The sequence below is a fragment of the Vidua macroura genome, chromosome 1, assembly GCF_024509145.1.
Source record: "Vidua macroura isolate BioBank_ID:100142 chromosome 1, ASM2450914v1, whole genome shotgun sequence".
Taxonomy (NCBI): Eukaryota; Metazoa; Chordata; class Aves; order Passeriformes; family Viduidae; genus Vidua; species Vidua macroura.
In genome coordinates, this window is record NC_071571.1 from 62,856,880 (window position 1) to 62,877,138 (window position 20,259).

The window sequence follows — 20,259 nt, forward strand, 5'->3', positions numbered from 1 at the left end:
TGAATTTAACCTGAAATTGTACAATTATTAAAGTTATAGAATATAACTGCTGTTTTACAATGTTTTTTTAAACTAAATTTACAAGTGGCTGGTAACTACAGAACTCTCACAGCAACAACCTGCCTGATAAATTTAATCCATTAATTTCTCATATATGTGTAGTTACACATATATTGCATACGTGTGCATGTGTTCATACAAAGAGATAGATGCACATACATACTTCTGCCACCTTTTTCTCCCAAACATAAATCTAGCTGGTTTTTCCAGTGTATTTGATAAATGGCCAGGAAAAGAAGAGATAGAGTTCAGAACTTTCCTTTGCAATGTCTAAACAACAACAACAGAAATGTTTCAAATCTTTCTTTGTTTTAATGGATAGTTGCAAAATCACTCACACTTCTCAAAACACAAGCAGCAAAACCAGACATCTCATACTGCTGACAAATTTTTAAAGGGTTTTGTGCATTTGTTAAAAGAATATGCCCACAGAGGCATCAAAGATAGGAGGAACTCCATGAAAATATTTAAAAACCTACTTAACATTACTTCAATCTGCTACTTAATGCTCTCTTTTGCATAACGTCTAGGAGAGCCCCATGACACAGCTATAGCACAGAAATACTGTGATCTCTGTCTCTTGGTTCTCTAAAATCTTCTTGTAACAACTTTAGGGTTTTTTAAAATTTCACATTAAAAATAGAAAAGACCTTCTTTTTTCTTTTCCCAGATATTACAAACAAGCTATAATGATGTGTGTTTCTACTTCTTCGCCCAGACAACCACCAGGCTGTTCAGACAGCAGCCTCTTCAATTGATGCTTTTGCGATCAATAGACAATTCATTAGTATCATGTATCTCAGGGCCTAATCAACACAACAGGCTAAGCAATGTACTCTAGGGTAACACAGTTCCTAAACACAGAGGGAAAAAAGAGGGGAATCCAATACCACATGTGGTCACTTTGCAGGATTTAGTGACAGTCTATAAATTATACTTCTATGAGGTTAATGCAAGTCATTGGTTTAATAAATCAGAAAATGCACCTTTGCAAGCTTGGCTTAAAGAAAAAAAGAAACATTTACGTGATAGCAGAATTTAAGTAGCATACTCACTGCTTTCAATTTTATCATTTCTCCTCAATTTTGCACTGAACATGAAATATAGTTACCAAAAATGTTTGGAATTTTTCTTAACAACGAACATAGATAGTATATTTTTTCTTACCTTATGATCATAGGGATTGTATGAATGAAACAGCTGGGACAGATCCTTCGTTCTCTGTTTTTTCTGTAAAGGATTATTAATAAATAAGCCATATTAGAAAAGTTAAAGGAGAGAGGAGCTACTGATTAAAAAGCTGTATGCAGGTACAAACACATTCTCTCCCCACTTTGTTAATGAAACTGTAGGTATGAAGAGCAGTGTATGCAGATTAAGGATATGAAACATTACAGGAAATAATTAACATATATATTAACAATATTAAGGAAAATATCGTTAATAAATAATAAACACTAATCTGTGCAACATCAGTGGAATGTGTAAACAATTCAAATTAGGCTTAATTTTTGCACAATATATCATAAATAATATTTTAGAATACAGATAACAGAACTGAGAGATCAGGCTACAATCTTGCAAAGACTTGTCTACTATTCTAGCATGTACAGGCAGTATTGCCTTATAGAAGATTAGGTGTAAAGGAAGTCAGTTTGAAGAAGAATCACTTATTATTTGTCGATTTCTTTTGATGATAATACTCTCATTGCTTTGATTGTGGAAAATTAATAGGTGATATCTCATTTAATGCCAAGGCAAAGGAAAAAAAAAATCTTCTTTTCAGAGCATAGTTCAAAGACAAAACCTGCTTGATCCAGCTCCTACTGAATTTAGCCAAAGAGCTTTCAGTGATTTCAGCTGATGTTAAATAGAATTTCTCAGCTGTATCCTATAGAAGGTGGGCAGGGAGAGGAGAAAAACACCCTTTGTCTTTAATGCAGGGATGAGTCACAAATCAGTTCAAAGTTTTATTATGTCAAAATTGGTGTTTACATATCTCATAGCTGGGGAAGGCAAAGCACTGAATGTTGGAAAATGTGTAAAGGGGAGACAACTGCAATAACTCCTTGCTTGTAGTCTCTACCATTGTCTTATTTAGCCATTGTTTCTGTGAAAGTAGTTTTCCAGATAAGCTGGAAAGATCTGTTTATGTTTCCAGAATGCTGGGAACTAAATAGATAGCTGCATGACTGCAGAATTTATTTTAACTTCTGGAAACCATAGGGCAATTTAGTAATTTTTGATCACGCAACAGGAACTATGTATTTTCTTCCTTTACGTAGTTTTTATTTTCAGTAAAACGTTAAGCAACTTACAATGACCTCTTTTCTGGTAGTATAGCTATAGACAGTCAAAGTACTTCTTTGGAGTTATGTGAATAACTTTATTAATTATTTGTAGAAATGTGATTATTTGGAGAAATAAAATTATTTGGAGAATGTGATAATAAATTAAAAAGCGATACGAAAATGATTACTAAGAAGATTGCTTGAAAAAACCTAATTTAATGTAGCATCATGCAAGAAGAAGACAAAAGCACTTGAGTTTGGGTTATGGAAACCTCACTACTAATCTTTCTAGGAAGAAAACCCCACAAAATCCAGAAAAAGTCCAAGTCTCGCTCATTGTTACTGAAGACTATTACTCTTGTATTAATTTTGACTGCAATTACTTTAATATCACTCAGTAAAACGATATGACAGAAAACCACCAATCTTTCACCCTCAGACTCCCATCAAGATGCTGGTTACACATTCAGCTAGATGAAGAGTGAAGATGGCTTCCCTTACAGAGCACACTGACACAGTCTTCAATTTTTTATTATTATATAAAATAATGGTTTCTTTCCTACCTTTGCAGAGAAGTTTTAATTTTTTGTACAAAACCAAAACTCTCCTGACTGGGGAAATGTTGGAAATTCCTAATAGAGAAAAATGTGAAATGGAACTTCTCAAGATGCAGATAAAGAAATGCCCCAAAATTCCCAGGATGCCCCATATGCTTAGCTAAGCTAAATCTAAACATCATTTGACTGTTTTGTACAGAATCTGAATATACAGATTTGTATTTATATAGAGATAAAAATGTCATAAGCACAGAGTTAAGGTTTCTTAGGGATAACTTCTATCTTTCTACAACAAAAAGTGCACTTTAACTCAGACCTCTAAAACCCAAAAATATGTAGTATTTCAAAACAGACACAGGACAAGGAATTCACGCTGCTCCAATGGTAATCTCTTCATCTCCTACAGCTGGGATAAGTCACATGGTATGAATAATAAGTCTTTGGAATACAGCAGCAGCATGGTTCCCAGCTCATCTCTATGCAGTAAAGAGCAGAAGGTAAAGCAGGCCTCTCCAAGTCTAGATGTTACGGTGGAAAATAAGGAGTCCAAAAGCTCCTTCTCCTTTATCACCTCCAGTGGACTATTTCAGTCCCTAAACTACGTACTTAACTATCTACCCAGAATTTCTTCCCTTAACACAGCTCCATATCCCTAATTATGTTCCCTCAGCTTAGTCCAACATCTCTTTAAAGTACCCTCTGACCAATACAAAAACTTTTCTTTCCCAAATCTTTTTCTTCAGTGTTCTGATTCACCAGTCCTTTGTTCCATACCAATAATGTTGCCAAAATCACATTGTAATAAGCCACTCAAAAACCCTCTCTGAACTTAGGCAACTGTACTATCTTATCATATTGTTCCACATGCAGCAGCACTATTGCTTTCAAACACGCTCACAGACCTACAGAGGATATATTCTAATTATTTCTGAAAAAAAAATATTTTTTCTTTCCAAATTAGGATGAAAAGACCTTCCAGGTCTGATAGCAACACCAGACTCATAGTTTATTCCTGTACTTCTCTCAGGCTTGCCATATAGTGATAGATAGTACTTAGTTTGCAGCACTTAAAGAAACAAGTTCAGGGAGACGACATAGAGAGAAATTCAGATCCTATACTGATGTAAGCCACTAAAAAAATATATGCATATGACTGTAAAAACAGATTTTCAGTTTTCTGTTTTAAAAAGTTGTAAAAATACCACACTATGTAGGGGATAAAAAGGAGACACTTTTTCTATCTTTATCAGGAAAAGTATGTGAACATCTGATGAAGAATTAATTAAAATGCTGCTGCAGGACTGAGTTAAATACTATAAAACCATATATGCTTGTATATATAAGTATGCCAGGATGGAAAGTTTTCCTTAAATAAATCAATATTTTTTCTAAGTGAGTTATTTCAAGCTTGTTACTAAAATACACCTAAGTAATTAACTTCTTCTGAAAAGACAGGTAGTGTCCAATTTATTTATAAAAATAAGAACCAGAAACCATCATCAACTAATGATATTTCTTAAGACGAACACACAGACAATGTTAGTAGAGAGGAAACAACACATTACCACAATTTCATTATTTCCCCCATCCTGGAAGCAGATATGCAATGCAAGTAACACACACTATACTCTATTTATTTCCTTTCTCTCTCTCATTTTGCTGGGTCTCAGATTTTTCAATACTGGGATTTATAAAAGGGATACTGGTCATCCAGTATATGCATATTATATGTTTAAGGCATAGTAACAATAAAGGTTACTTTTACAAGAGTCTGGGACTATACACCAATAAAGCTCAGTTAGTGACCTTGTTGTTTTGACTCTTTTTCTCGTGCATTGATTTTTAGCAATAATAAAACTTTTTCTAATGCTTTACATGGACTATACTGTGGATTGTTATTCTACTTTTAGTCATGAAATATGATTTAAAGAACAACAGAATGTGAAAAAATCAACCAACAAAAAAACCCGACAAACCCTGTAATACAGATGGAATCTAAAACCATTTAAAATATTTTCTGCACAAGTAAACCAGCATAGAATTTTGTGCTGACTACCATAATTTTTTTTTTTTTTGCAAATAATGGTGTGAAAATAGGCTAAAAGTAGGGCTATCCTAATAATAAATTTTTGTAATCAGAATAAACTTTAGAAAAATAATTTTATAATTGGAATAGTTATAACAAATGCTAAACATTGTAGGTTCACACATGTATATTGCACTTATCTCATGATCACCTTTTCATATTCAGGTGATAATTACCTGTCTTTCAGATGATTTTAATGTAGCCCAAAACTTGTTTGTTTTCTTTTCAAGCATGGTGTTGTAGGGCTCCAATGTTTATTGTGAAGGAGAACTACAATATCACTGAGGTATTTATATTATAGATAACTTAGAAGCTACTTAAATGGAACATTCTCAGATTTTCATCTAGGAATAAAAGGGACAAAATTACTCCCAATCTGAAGGTATTACTGCTTTCCTTTAGATTCCACTTTCAGTTTTATAAAGCCTATTTTCACCTTCAAAGTTCTTAATAATTCCAGCCCAATACTGTGACAGATTTGTAGATTCCAGCAGTTCCACTGAAAGTTTCAGTATAAATATATTGCCAGCAAAGTTCTCTTGTCTTTGTTTTCTTGCTCACATGATTTAAAATAATTTTAATATACAGAGCTGCCTTCAGTAACAAGAACATGTATCTGTTTCTGTTCAAATACTCTTCTTTTTCTTCATGAGTACAGTGAATAATAACATGTGTCAAGGCAATCAGATTAATTATTTCAGTTCTGTTCCCTCACTTACCAATCATGTCCCCCATTTCTTTTCCACATACTGCTGATCAGAATTAAAAAACAATTTTATTTTGCCACAGGAACCTTATTTAATTTAGAGTTTATAAAGCTTCCCACCCCCATCCTTGAGCATGTTAACAACCAATAGCAATATTGAGTTTTTCTTTCAGACAAGTCTGGTAAACCACTTTACCTTCTTCTGCAGTATCTAATGAATTACTTCATTTAAAATCATATTAAACTTAACAAATCAAGAAAAAATGTAATTACAATTTTGATACATTTTGGGAGAAAAACGAAGCAGCTTTGCAAGTATTTTCACATTTTCCCTTCCCAGTATAACTGAAAGCACAGAGGCTCCAGAAAAACAGACAGACACAAAACCATGAGATTGGATCTTTCTTTTCTGAAACAGCACTATCTAACACATTTTGTGTTATGGCATTCTCTGACTTCAGAAACATCCATTTTCTGATCAGTAAAAAAGCTGCATCTTTCTTTTCCCTTATGTTACATCTGTGATCTCAAAACTACAAAGGCCTTGGGTAGTTCCAAACTCAGAACTCTTATAATAGAATGAAGCAGGTAGCACCCTACCCAAAGACACCCTCTGGACAAACTTTAATCTCCACAGAATGACTTTGCAAAACACCAGAGAGGGAGATAGCAACTACTCCAACCAAGGTACATTTAAAACCCTTGCTTGGACATTGGATCCATAAAGTATTAAATTTGTGTACCTATAACCGCAACAGAGATATGAGACAAGCCACTGGAACCACCATGTTATCAAAGTTTGCGGATTGCTTTTTGGCCTGCAAAACAGCTTTTAAAAAAGTGATCAGAAACCACTGAACCATTCCCTTTGACCTCTGTTATTCAATGCATCACCCTCTTAGAAATTATCCTGAAAAAAACATTGTGTCCCAGCCAGATTTCTTGATGAAATCATACCTGGTATTCATTCTGCACTTGCATCCATGCCCTGTAAGTTCTGAAAGAACAGAAGTGACAATACAGGCCTGACAAGTTCTCTGCTTCCTATCACTAACTTACGTCTACTGACATTATTCCTGTCTTTCTGATCCCATCTATAATAAAGCATAGAAAATAATTTGGGGAGTAGCTAGTTTTTTGATCGAACCTACCTGAATTACTATATTAAAATAGACTCACTGTGCTACTTCAGCTACTGACCCTCACATATATTCAGCTTGCTTTAAGAAATAACTTTCTAATAATTTTTGATCCATGCATAGAAAATATCATTTAGTGTATAGTGTGTTATTCAGCAGTTCACCTCAATGTTACAGGATAGTGGACTTTTTCCCAGCTCCAACAACAGAACTGTAGATTCATGATTCATATTTTGTATACCTTTTTTACACACAATGATTCTTTAAAAAAAATATAGCATGGTTCTATGACTCCATGCAATGTGTTTATTGTCTGAAAGAGCAAAATATATAAAACTTCACACAGCTTTACTGATCATTAATAGTAGAAAATGATTGCAAACATTAAAGGAATACTGTCTTCAGGATTATAGCAACACAAATTATTATGGTTTAATCTATTTTAGATTTTATGTATAGATTCTAATTTATGGAAAAATACAGACATTTTCAAAAAATAGCTAGGATCTTCATAAGAACATCTGTCAACCTCTCTGAAAAGAATTTGTTGAAGGATACATTTTCAATTAAATCATGTGCATTGCAATTTTCTCCTTCTCACCTCCCATATATTAGCTATGTAATACAGACATTTCAAACCCATACATTTCACAAATGTTGTTGAATTTTATTCCTTCTGGTAAATTTGAGATATTTTAATTTATCTTATAATTAATGCTTGTTATTCCTGTCACTTTTTATTAGAGAGATAGGCAATCACCAATTGTATGAAATTTAACAAAGTGCTGAATTCTGCACCTGGGATGGGGCAAACTTGGATGTATGGACTGAAGAATAAGATTCTGGAGAGCAGCACCACAGAAAGGGACCTGGGGGTCCTGGTCTATGTCAAGGTGAATCTGCCAGCAGTGCCCTGGCAGCCAGGAGGGCCATGGCCATGTCCTGGGGGGCATCAGGCACAGCATGGCCAGCTGGGCAAGGGAGGGGATTGTCTCACTCTGCTCTGTGCTGGGGTGGTCTCACCTCAAGTGCTGGGGGCTGTTCTGGGTGCCACAACGTAAGAAAAACATTCAACTGTTAGAGAGTGTCCAAAGGAGGGCCATGAGGAAGGTGAAGGGTCTTGAGGGGGAGCAGTGTAAGGAGCAGCTGAGGTAATTTGGTCTGCTCAGCCTGGAGAGGAGGAGACTGAGGGGAGACCTCGTTGCAGCTACAACTTCCTTGAAGGGAAGAGGAGGGGCAGGCACTGATCTCTCCCTCTGGTGACCAGTGACAGGACTTGAGGAAATAACACTGAGTGAGGGGAGGTTTAGGTTAGATATCAGGAACGATTCTTCACCCAGAGAATGGTTGGGCACTGGAAAGAGCTCCCAGGGAAGTGTTCACAGCACCAAGCCTGTCTGAGTTGGAGAATCATTTGGACAATGCTCTCAGACACAGGATGTGACAGGAGCGTCCTGCACAAGGCCAAGAGTTGGACTCAATAACCTTCTAACTCAGGATATTCTACAATTCTATGATTCTATAAATTATGCAAAATTTATTCTGAAGACTTTTACAAAGCAATTATTAATTTCAGAAAAAGCCTTCAGTACGTGTTCATTTTGAGGGTCCACAAATTTAGTATAGTTTATAAAATGCTCTGTCTCACTTCTGATAGATTTTTGTATCTGAAATTTATGTAGAAATTTCACAGTCTATATGAGGTGGATATTTCCTAAGGATGCTACTATAACTGATTAGGAAGACAGCTTAGGTCAAAACAATTTGTAGAACAAAATATCTAGCTGAATCTTGGCCTGGGGTATCAGCCATATTTCAAATCAGATTGACACTAAACCAGAAATAAAGTGATTGGTCACAAGGGATAGACTGGTTTTGGAATATGTATTGTTATTGCAGTCAGTTATACAACAATATAAATCATAATGAACTGCAAACTGCTTCTTAGTAATGAAATGTAATTTTAAATTATCTATGTATCTGTATCTACAGATATGTTAAGCCCAGTACATACATAAACCCAGGACAGACCTGTCTGCAGGGTGCTCTTTTTCTTTTTATGATCTGGTGAGGTTATCTGTGTGCTGTACCATACACAAGCAGCCTTGAAAGCATAAAGTTTTCCAGTTTTCCAAGAACAGAAAGAGAAGTGCTGAAGAGGGTACGGTGTGGTACAAACTGTGAGGAGCATTGCTCAAGTGCTTGCTGTGTGAGAGAGACCACCTACAACACACAAATTCACTAGACACACAAAAACTGCTCTCATTGTTTTATCTTCATCTATTATTCAGTCCTTCATTCTACTTCCAAGTTTTCAGGAATTCCAGGTTCCAAGAGTTTTAGCCCAATGACCAGAGGTGCAGGTGCAGCAATGAAAACAGTGGAAGATACAAGTTCCAGAGCACTCACTGACCTGATCGATTGTGACGGCTTTGAGGGAGTGCACTTGGATTATCAAAGACAGATGAAGTTCAAGGAAGGGTTACCAAGAACCCACCTCAGGATATTTCAGTGTCCTTTCTTTCCAAAGCATGTTGTATGGGCCATCATAAATGTTACATTATTTGCAAATGATGGACAAGCTTAGTTGCCTCAATGATACAAATTAATTTGCTTTCTGTGTTAAGTCACAAAAAATTACACCTAAACCACATTCTCATTTGAAGAAGTCCACAATTTAGAAAATTTTCTGTTCTGATGCCCATATCCAGTTTCAGGGATTAAGTTATTACTAATTACTACACCTGCTTTTCAGCACTGTTTTTAGTTCTGAGCAGTCTGGATTATAAAGTGAATTAAAATTCCATATTGAAAAATAGCATTTTGTTTCAGTTTTACCTAAGTTACCTAAATGTAATTCAAGCAAAAATTACAAAAATTACAAAAAGACACAGTTAAGGCTTCTTCCATGGTTCTTCCACTTCATTATGATCCAATGAACAGGACAGAAGAATAAAGAGTAGATTGGAGATAAAACTGTTTTCTCTCTTAAAATCAAAGGCTATTCTACCTTTTCTCTGAGAGTATTTTCCTTTTCCTTCTATTCAGCACAGGAGTATGTGGCATTCAAAACTCCTAATGCTATTTCAACTTCCTTGCAACTAAAAATCTCACAATTCCATCAGGGTTTTCAGACTCACAGGGGAAATAGGATGGGTAATGAATGCTCATGGACACTACAAATCTTGCAGGACTGCACTTTCCAAAACTGTTTTTTATACAACATATGTTCTGCACATGGCTGCAAACATCAGTCCACAAAGTTACATGATGTTGACAGCAGTTTCATTATTCTTGCAAATTCTGTAACTAGTTTTGGCCTGACAATGAAGTTTAGGAACTCTACCTCTTCCTCCATATGTATATTCTCCATATTTTATTTTCCAATTATTTTTCTTAAAAATATGGCCTAGATTGAACACATAGTTGTGCTTTACTTTAAGATGCTCTAATTTTCAACTTGGATTTGTATAAAGTTTATGAGGAAGCTGCTGGTAATTTTCATTCCAACCAGTTTCTGCTGGAAAAAAAATTTAAAAAGTAGAACACCAACTAAGCTGGTTTCCTAAGTGTATTTCCAACCTAGCTTTGAATTTTGGCTTGTTTTCTCAAGCAACACAGTTGTGCTCCTTGAAAGCACAAGATTTCTATTCTACGCTAGTGTAAGATTTAAGAGTCCCAGCTCTAGGCTGAAGTAAAAATACTTTCATCCTTTCTCAGGGGTCTAACTCTGCACTGTCCAGCTGTTTCCATGCAATTTAACTCATTCTCCAGATTCAGCTATGAACTGAATTTTCAGCAGCTCCATAGGCAGATCATTTATAGCTCTCAAAAAAGGTTCAACCTCAAAAGTAGGTTTTTTGAGCTAGTAAAAACCTACTAGCTCAACTGTCTCCCACAACAACAAAAACATATTTTCATTTCAGCACCTGGTCAAATAACTTAAGGTGGTTTGAACATGACCTGATTCTAGCTCTAAAATAAAATGGTCTTTAAACACTTGTAAAATTCTGTTTAGTAGTTTTGTCTAACCACAAAACCCCTATTCACAGAGAATTATGCCCCTTTGAATTCATTGCAAAAACCCAAAGGGCCACATGCTGAATGGTGAGCACTGAGGTAGATTTAAAGATACAGCATAAAAACAGTCAAATGTTTTGACCATCTTTAAAACAGAGGAAAGGAGGAACCAGGCTTTCATAGGTCAACCAGTTTATAGAGTTACTGAAAAAAAAAAAAACAGGGAGGAAATAATCCAAAATTATTTCTAAACATCTAGAAGGTAACAGAAGGAACCAACATTGATATGGCACTAACCAACAGACACACCAATCAAAATAAAACCCATCAAAGAATTACTGGGTTTGTAGATGAGAGAATTCATAGCTAGCAGTGGTTTGTAGGGCTTTCTGCAGTACCTCACATGTCGTTCTCATAAAAATCGTAAGGGAACATGGATGTAAATAAAACTACTAGAAAGCAACTTGCTGGAAAATGGAATTAGCTTGGAATACTACAGCAGTTCAGTGAAAAATATGAAGAATTATATTTTCGTTTTTTTTTTCATGGTCTACATTCCCCTCCAGTCTTCACATTTTTAACTCCCTGGTCCCAAAGTTGTCATGAAAATATTCACTCAGGTTTTTATTCTAGTAGAATAGCAAACAGCAAATAGAAGTGTACTGCAGAAAAACAAATTGTAGTACAGAGGTTCAGCAGTCAAACTCAGACATTAGTCAGTCTTGGCTTCTCTTACACACGAAGAACATTCGGCATGTTACACCATGCATTATTGCATGTGCTGGGAAGGAGAGATGTGTCATGGGCCAAGAACCTTTGATACACCAGGAGCAGTTATCACAGCTGCATCCAATTCCTGGGGCATGTAATGCCATTTAGTCACAGCACTTAACAAGGGAGCTCATAGTGACGAAAGACTGAAGTAATAGTACTGCTGAATAAGTGGCACTGTTTCTTTTTCTACTTGCTTTTCTTTCCTTTTCTCCCACCTTATTATCTCCACAGTATTCCTCTTTAATTTTAGAAGAACATCCCTACATAATCCCATTGCATGATCTTTGGATTGGCCACCATTACTCTGATGCAAGAAGTATTCCTGATTCTGCTGTGTCTGTGAGAATTAGAAACGAGATGGTACCTTCCTTTCTGAGCATTTAAATCACATTAAATAATCAAGTCTACCCAAAGCTGCACTCTGTCAACCTTCAAGTGCTTAACAGTGCCATTGGTTCTGTCATGTATCACAGAGTACATGAAACCTTATAAAGTTATTTCTAAATCTGTATCGGACAGCAGATGAATTCTTTCCTTGCTTTAGCTCTGACTCTGGCCTCCCCAAGCACCGTGTGCCCCATTACTCCCCACTAAAGGCTGAAACTTATCCTTAAAGGCAAGAGTGGTCCTCAATTGTCATCCTTCCTCACTGTCTGCTTAGCAGGTAGTTCACCAGCCTTTTCTTTGATGGGATACCTACAAGGTCCACTTGTGCTACTTTCCTTTAGAGCTCTGAACATGGCTAAAGGTGTCCCTTGCACAAGCAATGTTACTCCATTTGTTGTCCAGCTACCTGAAGTTAAAAAATGCTGAAGCAGAGGACAGCTAATATTGCCTGACGCAGGAGTGGTTATTTTTCAGTGAGGCTGGGACAGTTTGGCAATATTTGGATAATCATGTTTTTTGAATAGGTAAGAGCACATGAGTTCCCACAGAAGAAAACCTAAAGGAGGAATTAAACATAACACTGCATCTATTGGTACTCAAGAATGCCTATTTCTAGTACTTTGCAGAATTGACATCAAAGAGAGATATGGGGGATCTGCAGCCACTCAGTTATGAAAGGGTATCATGAAACTTCTTGGAGACCTCCTAGAGGGAAGTAAAAGTAAAGCAGTATAAGAAAAATAAGTAGCCATTATAGAATAAAGGCCACAAAAATTCTGCTCCCACAGAGATGATCAAATACAACTTGTCTGGCAGACAACACTGAGCTCTATATTGTGTTATGCTATTCTTATGGAAAAAATCTCCTAGTGCATTATGTACTGCTCATGTAATTTGGAGATATGGGAACAGATCTAAGTGATGGTTTGATTAAATGGACTGGGATACAAGGTCTGATCACTGATATTTATTTCTCCTAATAATGGTGAGTGTGCTAACAGTGCGTTAGTTTTCTAACTCTTCAGGGTGACCGAGCACCTGCAGCAGCAGCCTCTGGCCAGCTCTGTATACTCAGCATGATGCCACATGGTATGGAATACCCCTTTCGCCAGCCTGAAGCAACTGTCCCATCTGTGCAGCCTCCCAGCTTCTTGTGCCCCTCCAGCCTTCTTGCTGGCAGAGCATGAGGAGCTGAGAAGTCCTTGACTTGCTATAAACACTACTTAACAACAACTGGACATATCATGTAGTGTTATCAACATGATTCTCATATTAAATCCAAAACACAGCACCATACCAACTACTAGGAAGAAAATTAACTCTATTCCAGCCAAAATGAGGACAGTTATGAAGTTTGCAAATTGGTTATTCACCTCAGTATAGTAAGCACAGTGCTTAATACAACTAATACAGAGCGAAAAAATTAGTAAGACACTTCAGAGGAATTAAAGGAAACATTCAATAGTTGACTGATGTGGTAGTCTGTTATTTTACAGTTTGTTCTCCTGTAGTATGTTTTAATATTCCTTGTTATAAGTTTGTAGTGGGTCGTTCTCTGTACCCCATTTGGCTTCCCTAATGGTTCAGTCCTGAGTTGTTTACCACAGTTTTCCCCACCAAAATGTGTCAATCCACATGTCAATCCACCTGTATACCTCCCTTGTTCCCTTGTCTTACCCCTGTCTGTCAAAGATAGCACACTCCTTTGGTTCTAGAGTGTTCCCTGTCCTTCATCCCTTCCTCGAAGCAGAATTGGGTTGTGGGGCTTGCTCCCTCCCCGTGCTGGCTTCTACTGCGGAGCCCTTACCCTGCACCCCTCCCCTAATGCCCTCCTATTGGTCAAAGGTTGTGTCCTCCCCGTGTTCCCCCCATCCCTACAAAAGTAGCCCCTTCAGGTTCAGACTTGTCACTTGCTCTGCCCCACTTTGAGATTAAATCTTTGGAGACTCAGACAAGTGTCCCTCCCTTATTCGTGTGCCTTGGTTTCCTCCTGCCCTGTGCCTCTGCTGTGCTACCCACGCTGCAGCAATCACCGTCACCCTCAACAGTCTCGGCAGAGACTTGGGAGCGGCCACGCACGTGTCTGCCCTGCGGCCACAAGCAGGACAGTGAGCTGGCGAACCTCCATCCTGTGGCCACTGAGAGCCAGACTCAGACTGACAAAATTTTCTAGCTCAAAGCAACGTAATTATCTGGTGATATAAAGAAAGAGAGAAGGAAAGAGAAAGTGAATATATAATTGAAACCAAATTTCTTACACTATTGAAAATATATACAGAAAAATTAGAATCCACACTGCAGTTGATAGCAGTGTAATCATGAAGCTGCAGTCACATTACTGCTCTCAAAAAAGCTGCCATCTCCTATTCTCAGTAGAGATAAACCTAATTGTACCTTGCTAAGATCCTTATTTTCAAAATGGCTATTTCCTCATGTAATTTCCAAGTGACAGAAGTCAAGTTGATCCTGAGATGATAATCTCCCCTAATGTTTCAGAAATTGGGATGGACCAAACCATGAGGACAGGGAAAAGAATCTTGCAAGTCCCCACATGAGTAATAGCTGCCTTGAAAAAATAAAGACCAAAGAAGTTATTAAAAACGTAAGGTATTACATGCTCTTAATTTTAGAGAAAAAAAGCAACTTTCACACTTAGAATTATTCTGATCCTTTGCAATGCAGCTAAATATGAGACCCCTACCAGACACATCTGAGTCATGCTCTCTTACATTGCTTATTATTAGTTTAACTAGAATCTGTAATTTGAGTTATGCACTTATCAGCACTAACACTATTACAAGCAAACACAGCAAGGAAATTGAGAAATTCAGATACATAATAACAACAATAGCAGCAGTAACAAAACACAAAGTAGTATTTCATCGTTAACACATTTCAGACTGAGAATTTTCAACCCACTGGACATAAGGAGCACTCAGACTCATCTCTGAAACAGTGCATTTAGCAGAAGGTGGATAAAATGGGGGCAAAGGAAAGAAAAAAAATTGGATAGCATTTAAGTTCTGGACAACATCTTGGATCATTTTCCATGCACATGACTCAGCATTACAGTAATTGCTTATTAAACAAAAATCATGTTTGTTTTAACTTTTCTCTAAACTGGAAAGAGTATTTATGGTAAGCATAATCTAATTGATGGTTATGAAATGATGAGACCATTCAGACAGATGTCTGATTCTCCATGGACATTTTTTCTCCAGGAGAAATAAGAAAGGCCTGCAGCCTTAGCTGTCTTTTCTGAATTTATGGTGGCAGAACTGTCCATATGGATTAGTGTCATCTACCCTTTTAGCAAAATATCAGTGCCTGTAAGGCTTTCAGTGATAAATTATCTATGTGAAGGGATGTTGACCTACTGATTGTTTTTTCTATTCAGATAATCTCAAATGAGGATTTTCTCCCAAAAGGCAATTATATTTAAGATCATCATCAAAATCATCCACTAAAAATGTAACAGTACTAAATATTACTATGCTTCCTACTCCCCAGATTGTCTCTAGAAGTGGTAAAGTCTTCAAAAAAAGCTAATCTAAAAGGAAACTGACATGACAAGTATGTTATTATTGCAGCTGTGATTCTTGGACAGAATCACCAAAGCCATCTTGAATCAGAGTTGCTGAAGAGAACTCTCTGAAGTGGAGCAGTCTGCAACTAGCAATGGAGTTGTCCATTGCAGAAGTATATAAAAACTGAAATAACATAGCAAATATATTCAACTTTCAGAAAAAAATAACAAAGAAGAAAAGAAGAGTAAGAGTTGTCAAACTTGCTCACTGATTCAACATCTGTTTTTAAACAGTACAGACAAAATTCTTTTCCCATAAAGAAATGCTACAAACAGATCTACTGCAGAGGATACTGTTATGAACATCCCATGAAAGCACCAAGTTCCCAAGCTCAGACTGGTGATCCAATGCATGCTGAGGCACTTGCATAGATCAGCTGTACAGCAGTGCATGTGCTATTTCTTACCCAATGCAAATGCAACAAAATGCATTCATTAACGTGGATAATATTTCATTAAAAGATGAAAGGGTCAGAATGCGTAACATGGATGGTTGTGTGCTACTTCCTTTTCATAGCAGAGAAACATAAGTTACTGTAAGCAAGGAATAACAAATAAAATACCGGTCCATTTCTGGTAATGCAGGAAAGACCATCAGCTGCTGTCTAGAAGTAATGTGAATATAAAACATAGGAGATTAGCACAAGCTCTTCCTGCTCTATTTGACTAGTTGCTCTCCATTTCTACTAAGAGATGAAAGAACAAAGGATCTCACAACACAGGATTTTTGCAGGACTACAGGGAAAAAAAAAAAGAAAAAAGAGAAACAAAAATCTATTAATTACAGATTTTCATCAGCCCTGGATTAGAGGCCTCATCTTCTTTGAAGGTTCTATTTCACTGAAAGCAATAAGAACTAGTGTTACAAAAAGAAGGAAGAATGTAAAATTGGGTTAAATTGACAATTACCATTTTCCAAGTAATACTTCTAACTACAGAACAGCTAATGTTCTTTTAATAATTTATCTCTTTGCAGATTGTGTTCCCTTAAGTACCCAGCTAAACAGAAGTGAGTAAATCAACTTAAGCTCTCTGCACCTCCCGTGAAAATAGCATGCTTAAGAACTTGTGCATAGGAATACAAACCTGAAACACAAACCAATGTTTTGATTTTTAAACTTCCTACCTTCCAAAAATTGCATTTCTGAACTTTTTTTTCATGTATGAAAATATCTAAAAAGCATTCAAGACTAATAATGCAACCCTGTGAGTTGGTTACACTAAGGAGACTACTTCAACAGCAGGTAATTATATTTGAAAACTTACAATTTCCCATTATGAGATAGTCTATAATAAATGAATAAACTGCTCAAGCTGCACTACACTAAACAGCAAACTGAAGAAGGCAGATATAATCTCATTTTATGTCTCCAGCAGCTGACACATCCTATGGAATTCATGGTATATACTGAGAGTAAACAGAGATAAGTTGTTTAACTTTCAGACACATAAGCAAAGGAATACACGTTCTAATATGTTGTTTTGACTTTGTGTTGGTGTACCAGGATACATAAATTGAAAGAAATAGGTTTTTCATTTAAATTGATTTACATTGCTGGTTTTCATCCTAACATTGAAAGGAAATATAAATGTTATTTATGCCCATAAAAATGATACAGTAATGAGTTGAATTACTACAGGCATCAATCTTGTATACTTTCCTGTTTTGAGATTCAGATTACAAAAAGAACAAATTCAAATTTTTTTAAAATAAATCAAACCATGCCTTCTGATATGATTGCTATCATTATTGCTTATAAATAGCTATTTATATCTAGCAAAATACAATCAGAAGCCATGTACCTTCTTTATTAAAAAAGTTTGGAATTTAAGATGTGAATGTTGGAAGTTAGAAAGCATTGAGGAAGGGAAGGGGAAAGGAAAAAGATTAGATGCAATTTTATTAACGGCCTTTAACCTGCAGGCTGAAGTAAGTAAATAAGCAGTGCATAAGGAGAATCTCAAGAAGAAGTGGCCTGTGAATTTAATATTTGACAAATAAATCAGAGACTATCACTGTTATTAATACTTTGCATAATTATTCACAATAAGCTTGAGAATGCTGGAGTCACATAAGTCTTAAAATGAAAAAAAATATTATGCGTAAACAATCAGCAACTACTATTGATAGTCACTCACCCCAAACTTGATAGAAAGCCGACAAGATCTTCAGTATAACCACTGTATTACCCTTCCTCACAATCTGAACAGTCATTTATTTATGAAAACACATTCAGTGGTCTAGCCTAGCATCATTTCCCTTTCTGGACTGAAAAAATCCTTCATTTGAATGTGGCACAGTTCTGCAGAAAATGTACATTTTCATGTACATACTTTATGTATTAAAGGCATGTGAAAATGTATCTTACCACTGCAGCTGGAACTTGAGGCATTTTTGCAGCTGGGGTTCCTGGACGTGGGTAGAATTGATTAATAAACAAGCTTGGAAACCTGTACAGTTCTACAAGTTTCATAGTTTCTTGAAAATCTTCATCTGTCTCTCCTGGAAAACCACAAATTATGTCTGTAGCAATTGTTATTCCAGGCACTCTGTAAAGGAAGTAGAAAGAAACACTTAACTGAAGACATGTAGAAGTCTTGCTCCCTTAAAAGCTAGTATACACCGACATATAACCTTCAACTTTATCTACAGAAATTGAGACCTACAAGGATCTTGGGGGGAAAAAAGATTTTAACACCATTGCTTGATAATGAGAAATGCATCTGGTGCTCAGCCGAGAGCACAAGTAATAGAAGATACTGCAGCAAATACTAGATTAGAATTGTGACAGAAGAGTGAAAACATCTGGATCAACTCTTCCTTCAATCAAAATTAGAGGTAATCAGCACACCTTGTTATTTCTTGAATTCTGATTGCTTAATCCATAAAATGTAAACCTTTTGAAACTCAGTCACTAGAAAATGTCAATTATTAAATGTTTTATAAGGCTGCTATTGAAGTAGAACAGGGTATCTGAAAGAGGGGATTGGCATGTCATATCCTCTAGCAAATTTGAACAAAATTGACTTAGGACCCAAAAATACATCTTTAGTCACAAGTTAACTTTAACTCAGTATTCTAAAACATCAGTCTATGCCTTGCTTTAAAAGGAAAACAAAATACTTAAGTTCACAAATGCACAGGCAATGAGTTCTCTTGTTATTTAAGCAAGGTCAACATTTCCTAACTGTTCCCCTTGGACTGAATATGCAGATCCCTCACACACATCAGGTTAAGGCAGCACAGCTGACAGAGACAGCCCACAGACACAGAAGGATGCACAGAAGAGGGTGAAATTAGAGAACTTGAGTTGAAATTGTGCCACTGTCACAGTCTTGGACACGGTGGGAACATGCCATGAACACTTTCCCAGTAGACACTGGAGCAGCGGTCAGGCCCTGCACCCAGACTGAGCTTTGTGTACAGTGGGAATAATGATAGGCATCCTCTGGAGAGAGGCAGAAACACATAGTGCTCAGTGCTCCCTCCTGACACAGATGAGACTGTTTCCACAATGCAGAGTTCACCCCACACTGCCAGTAACAATGATAAACTGCAGAAAATACTGGAGAAAAGTAAGAACTCTATACAAATATTGGTGGTATCTAACTTGGAACTGGCCCTGTTTCAAATAGGGGGAGTAGATGAGATGTCTTCCAGGGGTCCCTTCCAATCTAAATAATACTACAGCTCTTTTGTAGGCCAATTGGAAAGGGAACAGCTGAGAGAGATTGTTTTAGGGGTGAATGGCATAAAGGCAACTGTCACAAGCAAAGTTCACACTTGAGGTTAAGAAGGGGTCTCCAAGACTGTCTCTAACCTAAAGAAATGGATGGAAGGCTTCTCTTCCCCTCATCCAGTTAAGACAATGCAGAACTGTGAATGTCAGTGCATGTAATCCAAATTACATTAATAAAGCATTCAAATAGCCAAAGAAAACTATAATTTCTTATTAGACACTATATCACCCCAGGAAAAAAAAAATTCTGTGGTTATAGTGAGTGAATAAACTTGATTTTGAATAACTGAAAGAAAAAATTTTGGACAGAAAATCTACCTGAAACAATGAGTTATACTGGAAAAGGAAAACCTGCTGGCAAAAGATCCCCAAAAAAGGAAGCAGAGTACTGTTCTTATTAATTTGATTAAGTGCAATATTAGACCATAGCTTATATCCACCACAACAGCCTTCAGACAAATTTGACTTTGCCTTTGCCTAAAATTGTACATGGTAGTAAATATATTTTAGATATATTTTAGATTTCTTTTCCCCTAAACTTTTTTTTTTCTTCAAGTATTGGCAATGAGCTTATATTAATGTCTAGCCCTCCTTTTAGCATGTGTCTGGACATATAGATAGCAGCACAGGAATTTGTCATATATTATTAGAATCTTCTTTCACTTTTTCCTTAAGAAAAATCGCCACCAAAGAAACCAAATTCTATAATTTCCTTTTTGAATCAGACTCCATCATCTGAGCTGAGGTTAAAAGATGGCATTTGAATGACAAATCAAAACCAGTATAAAACTGAACATTTTCAAGGATTTGATCCAACAAACCTAAGTGGGAAGCACAATCTGGATTTTGTGCAGAAGAGCAGAAATCCCCAGAGCTGAGGGCTCAGCACCCTCAGTTACCACTGTTTTCTTAA

At 36.5% G+C, this 20,259-nt stretch overlaps 1 protein-coding gene across 4 annotated transcripts in view; it reads right to left on the reverse strand.

Annotated features, from left to right (window-relative positions):
* CDKAL1 (CDK5 regulatory subunit associated protein 1 like 1) overlaps positions 1–20,259 on the reverse strand; it is a 378,840-nt gene that overhangs the window by 88,164 nt on the left and 270,417 nt on the right. For all 4 annotated transcript variants that reach the window (XM_053971531.1, XM_053971541.1, XM_053971551.1 and 1 more), the window contains 2 exons: positions 17,976–18,156; positions 1,228–1,290 (listed from right to left, as the gene is read on the reverse strand). In XM_053971531.1, coding sequence (XP_053827506.1) covers positions 1,228–1,290; positions 17,976–18,156 — 244 coding nt within the window. The remainder of the gene's footprint in view (positions 1–1,227; positions 1,291–17,975; positions 18,157–20,259) is intronic.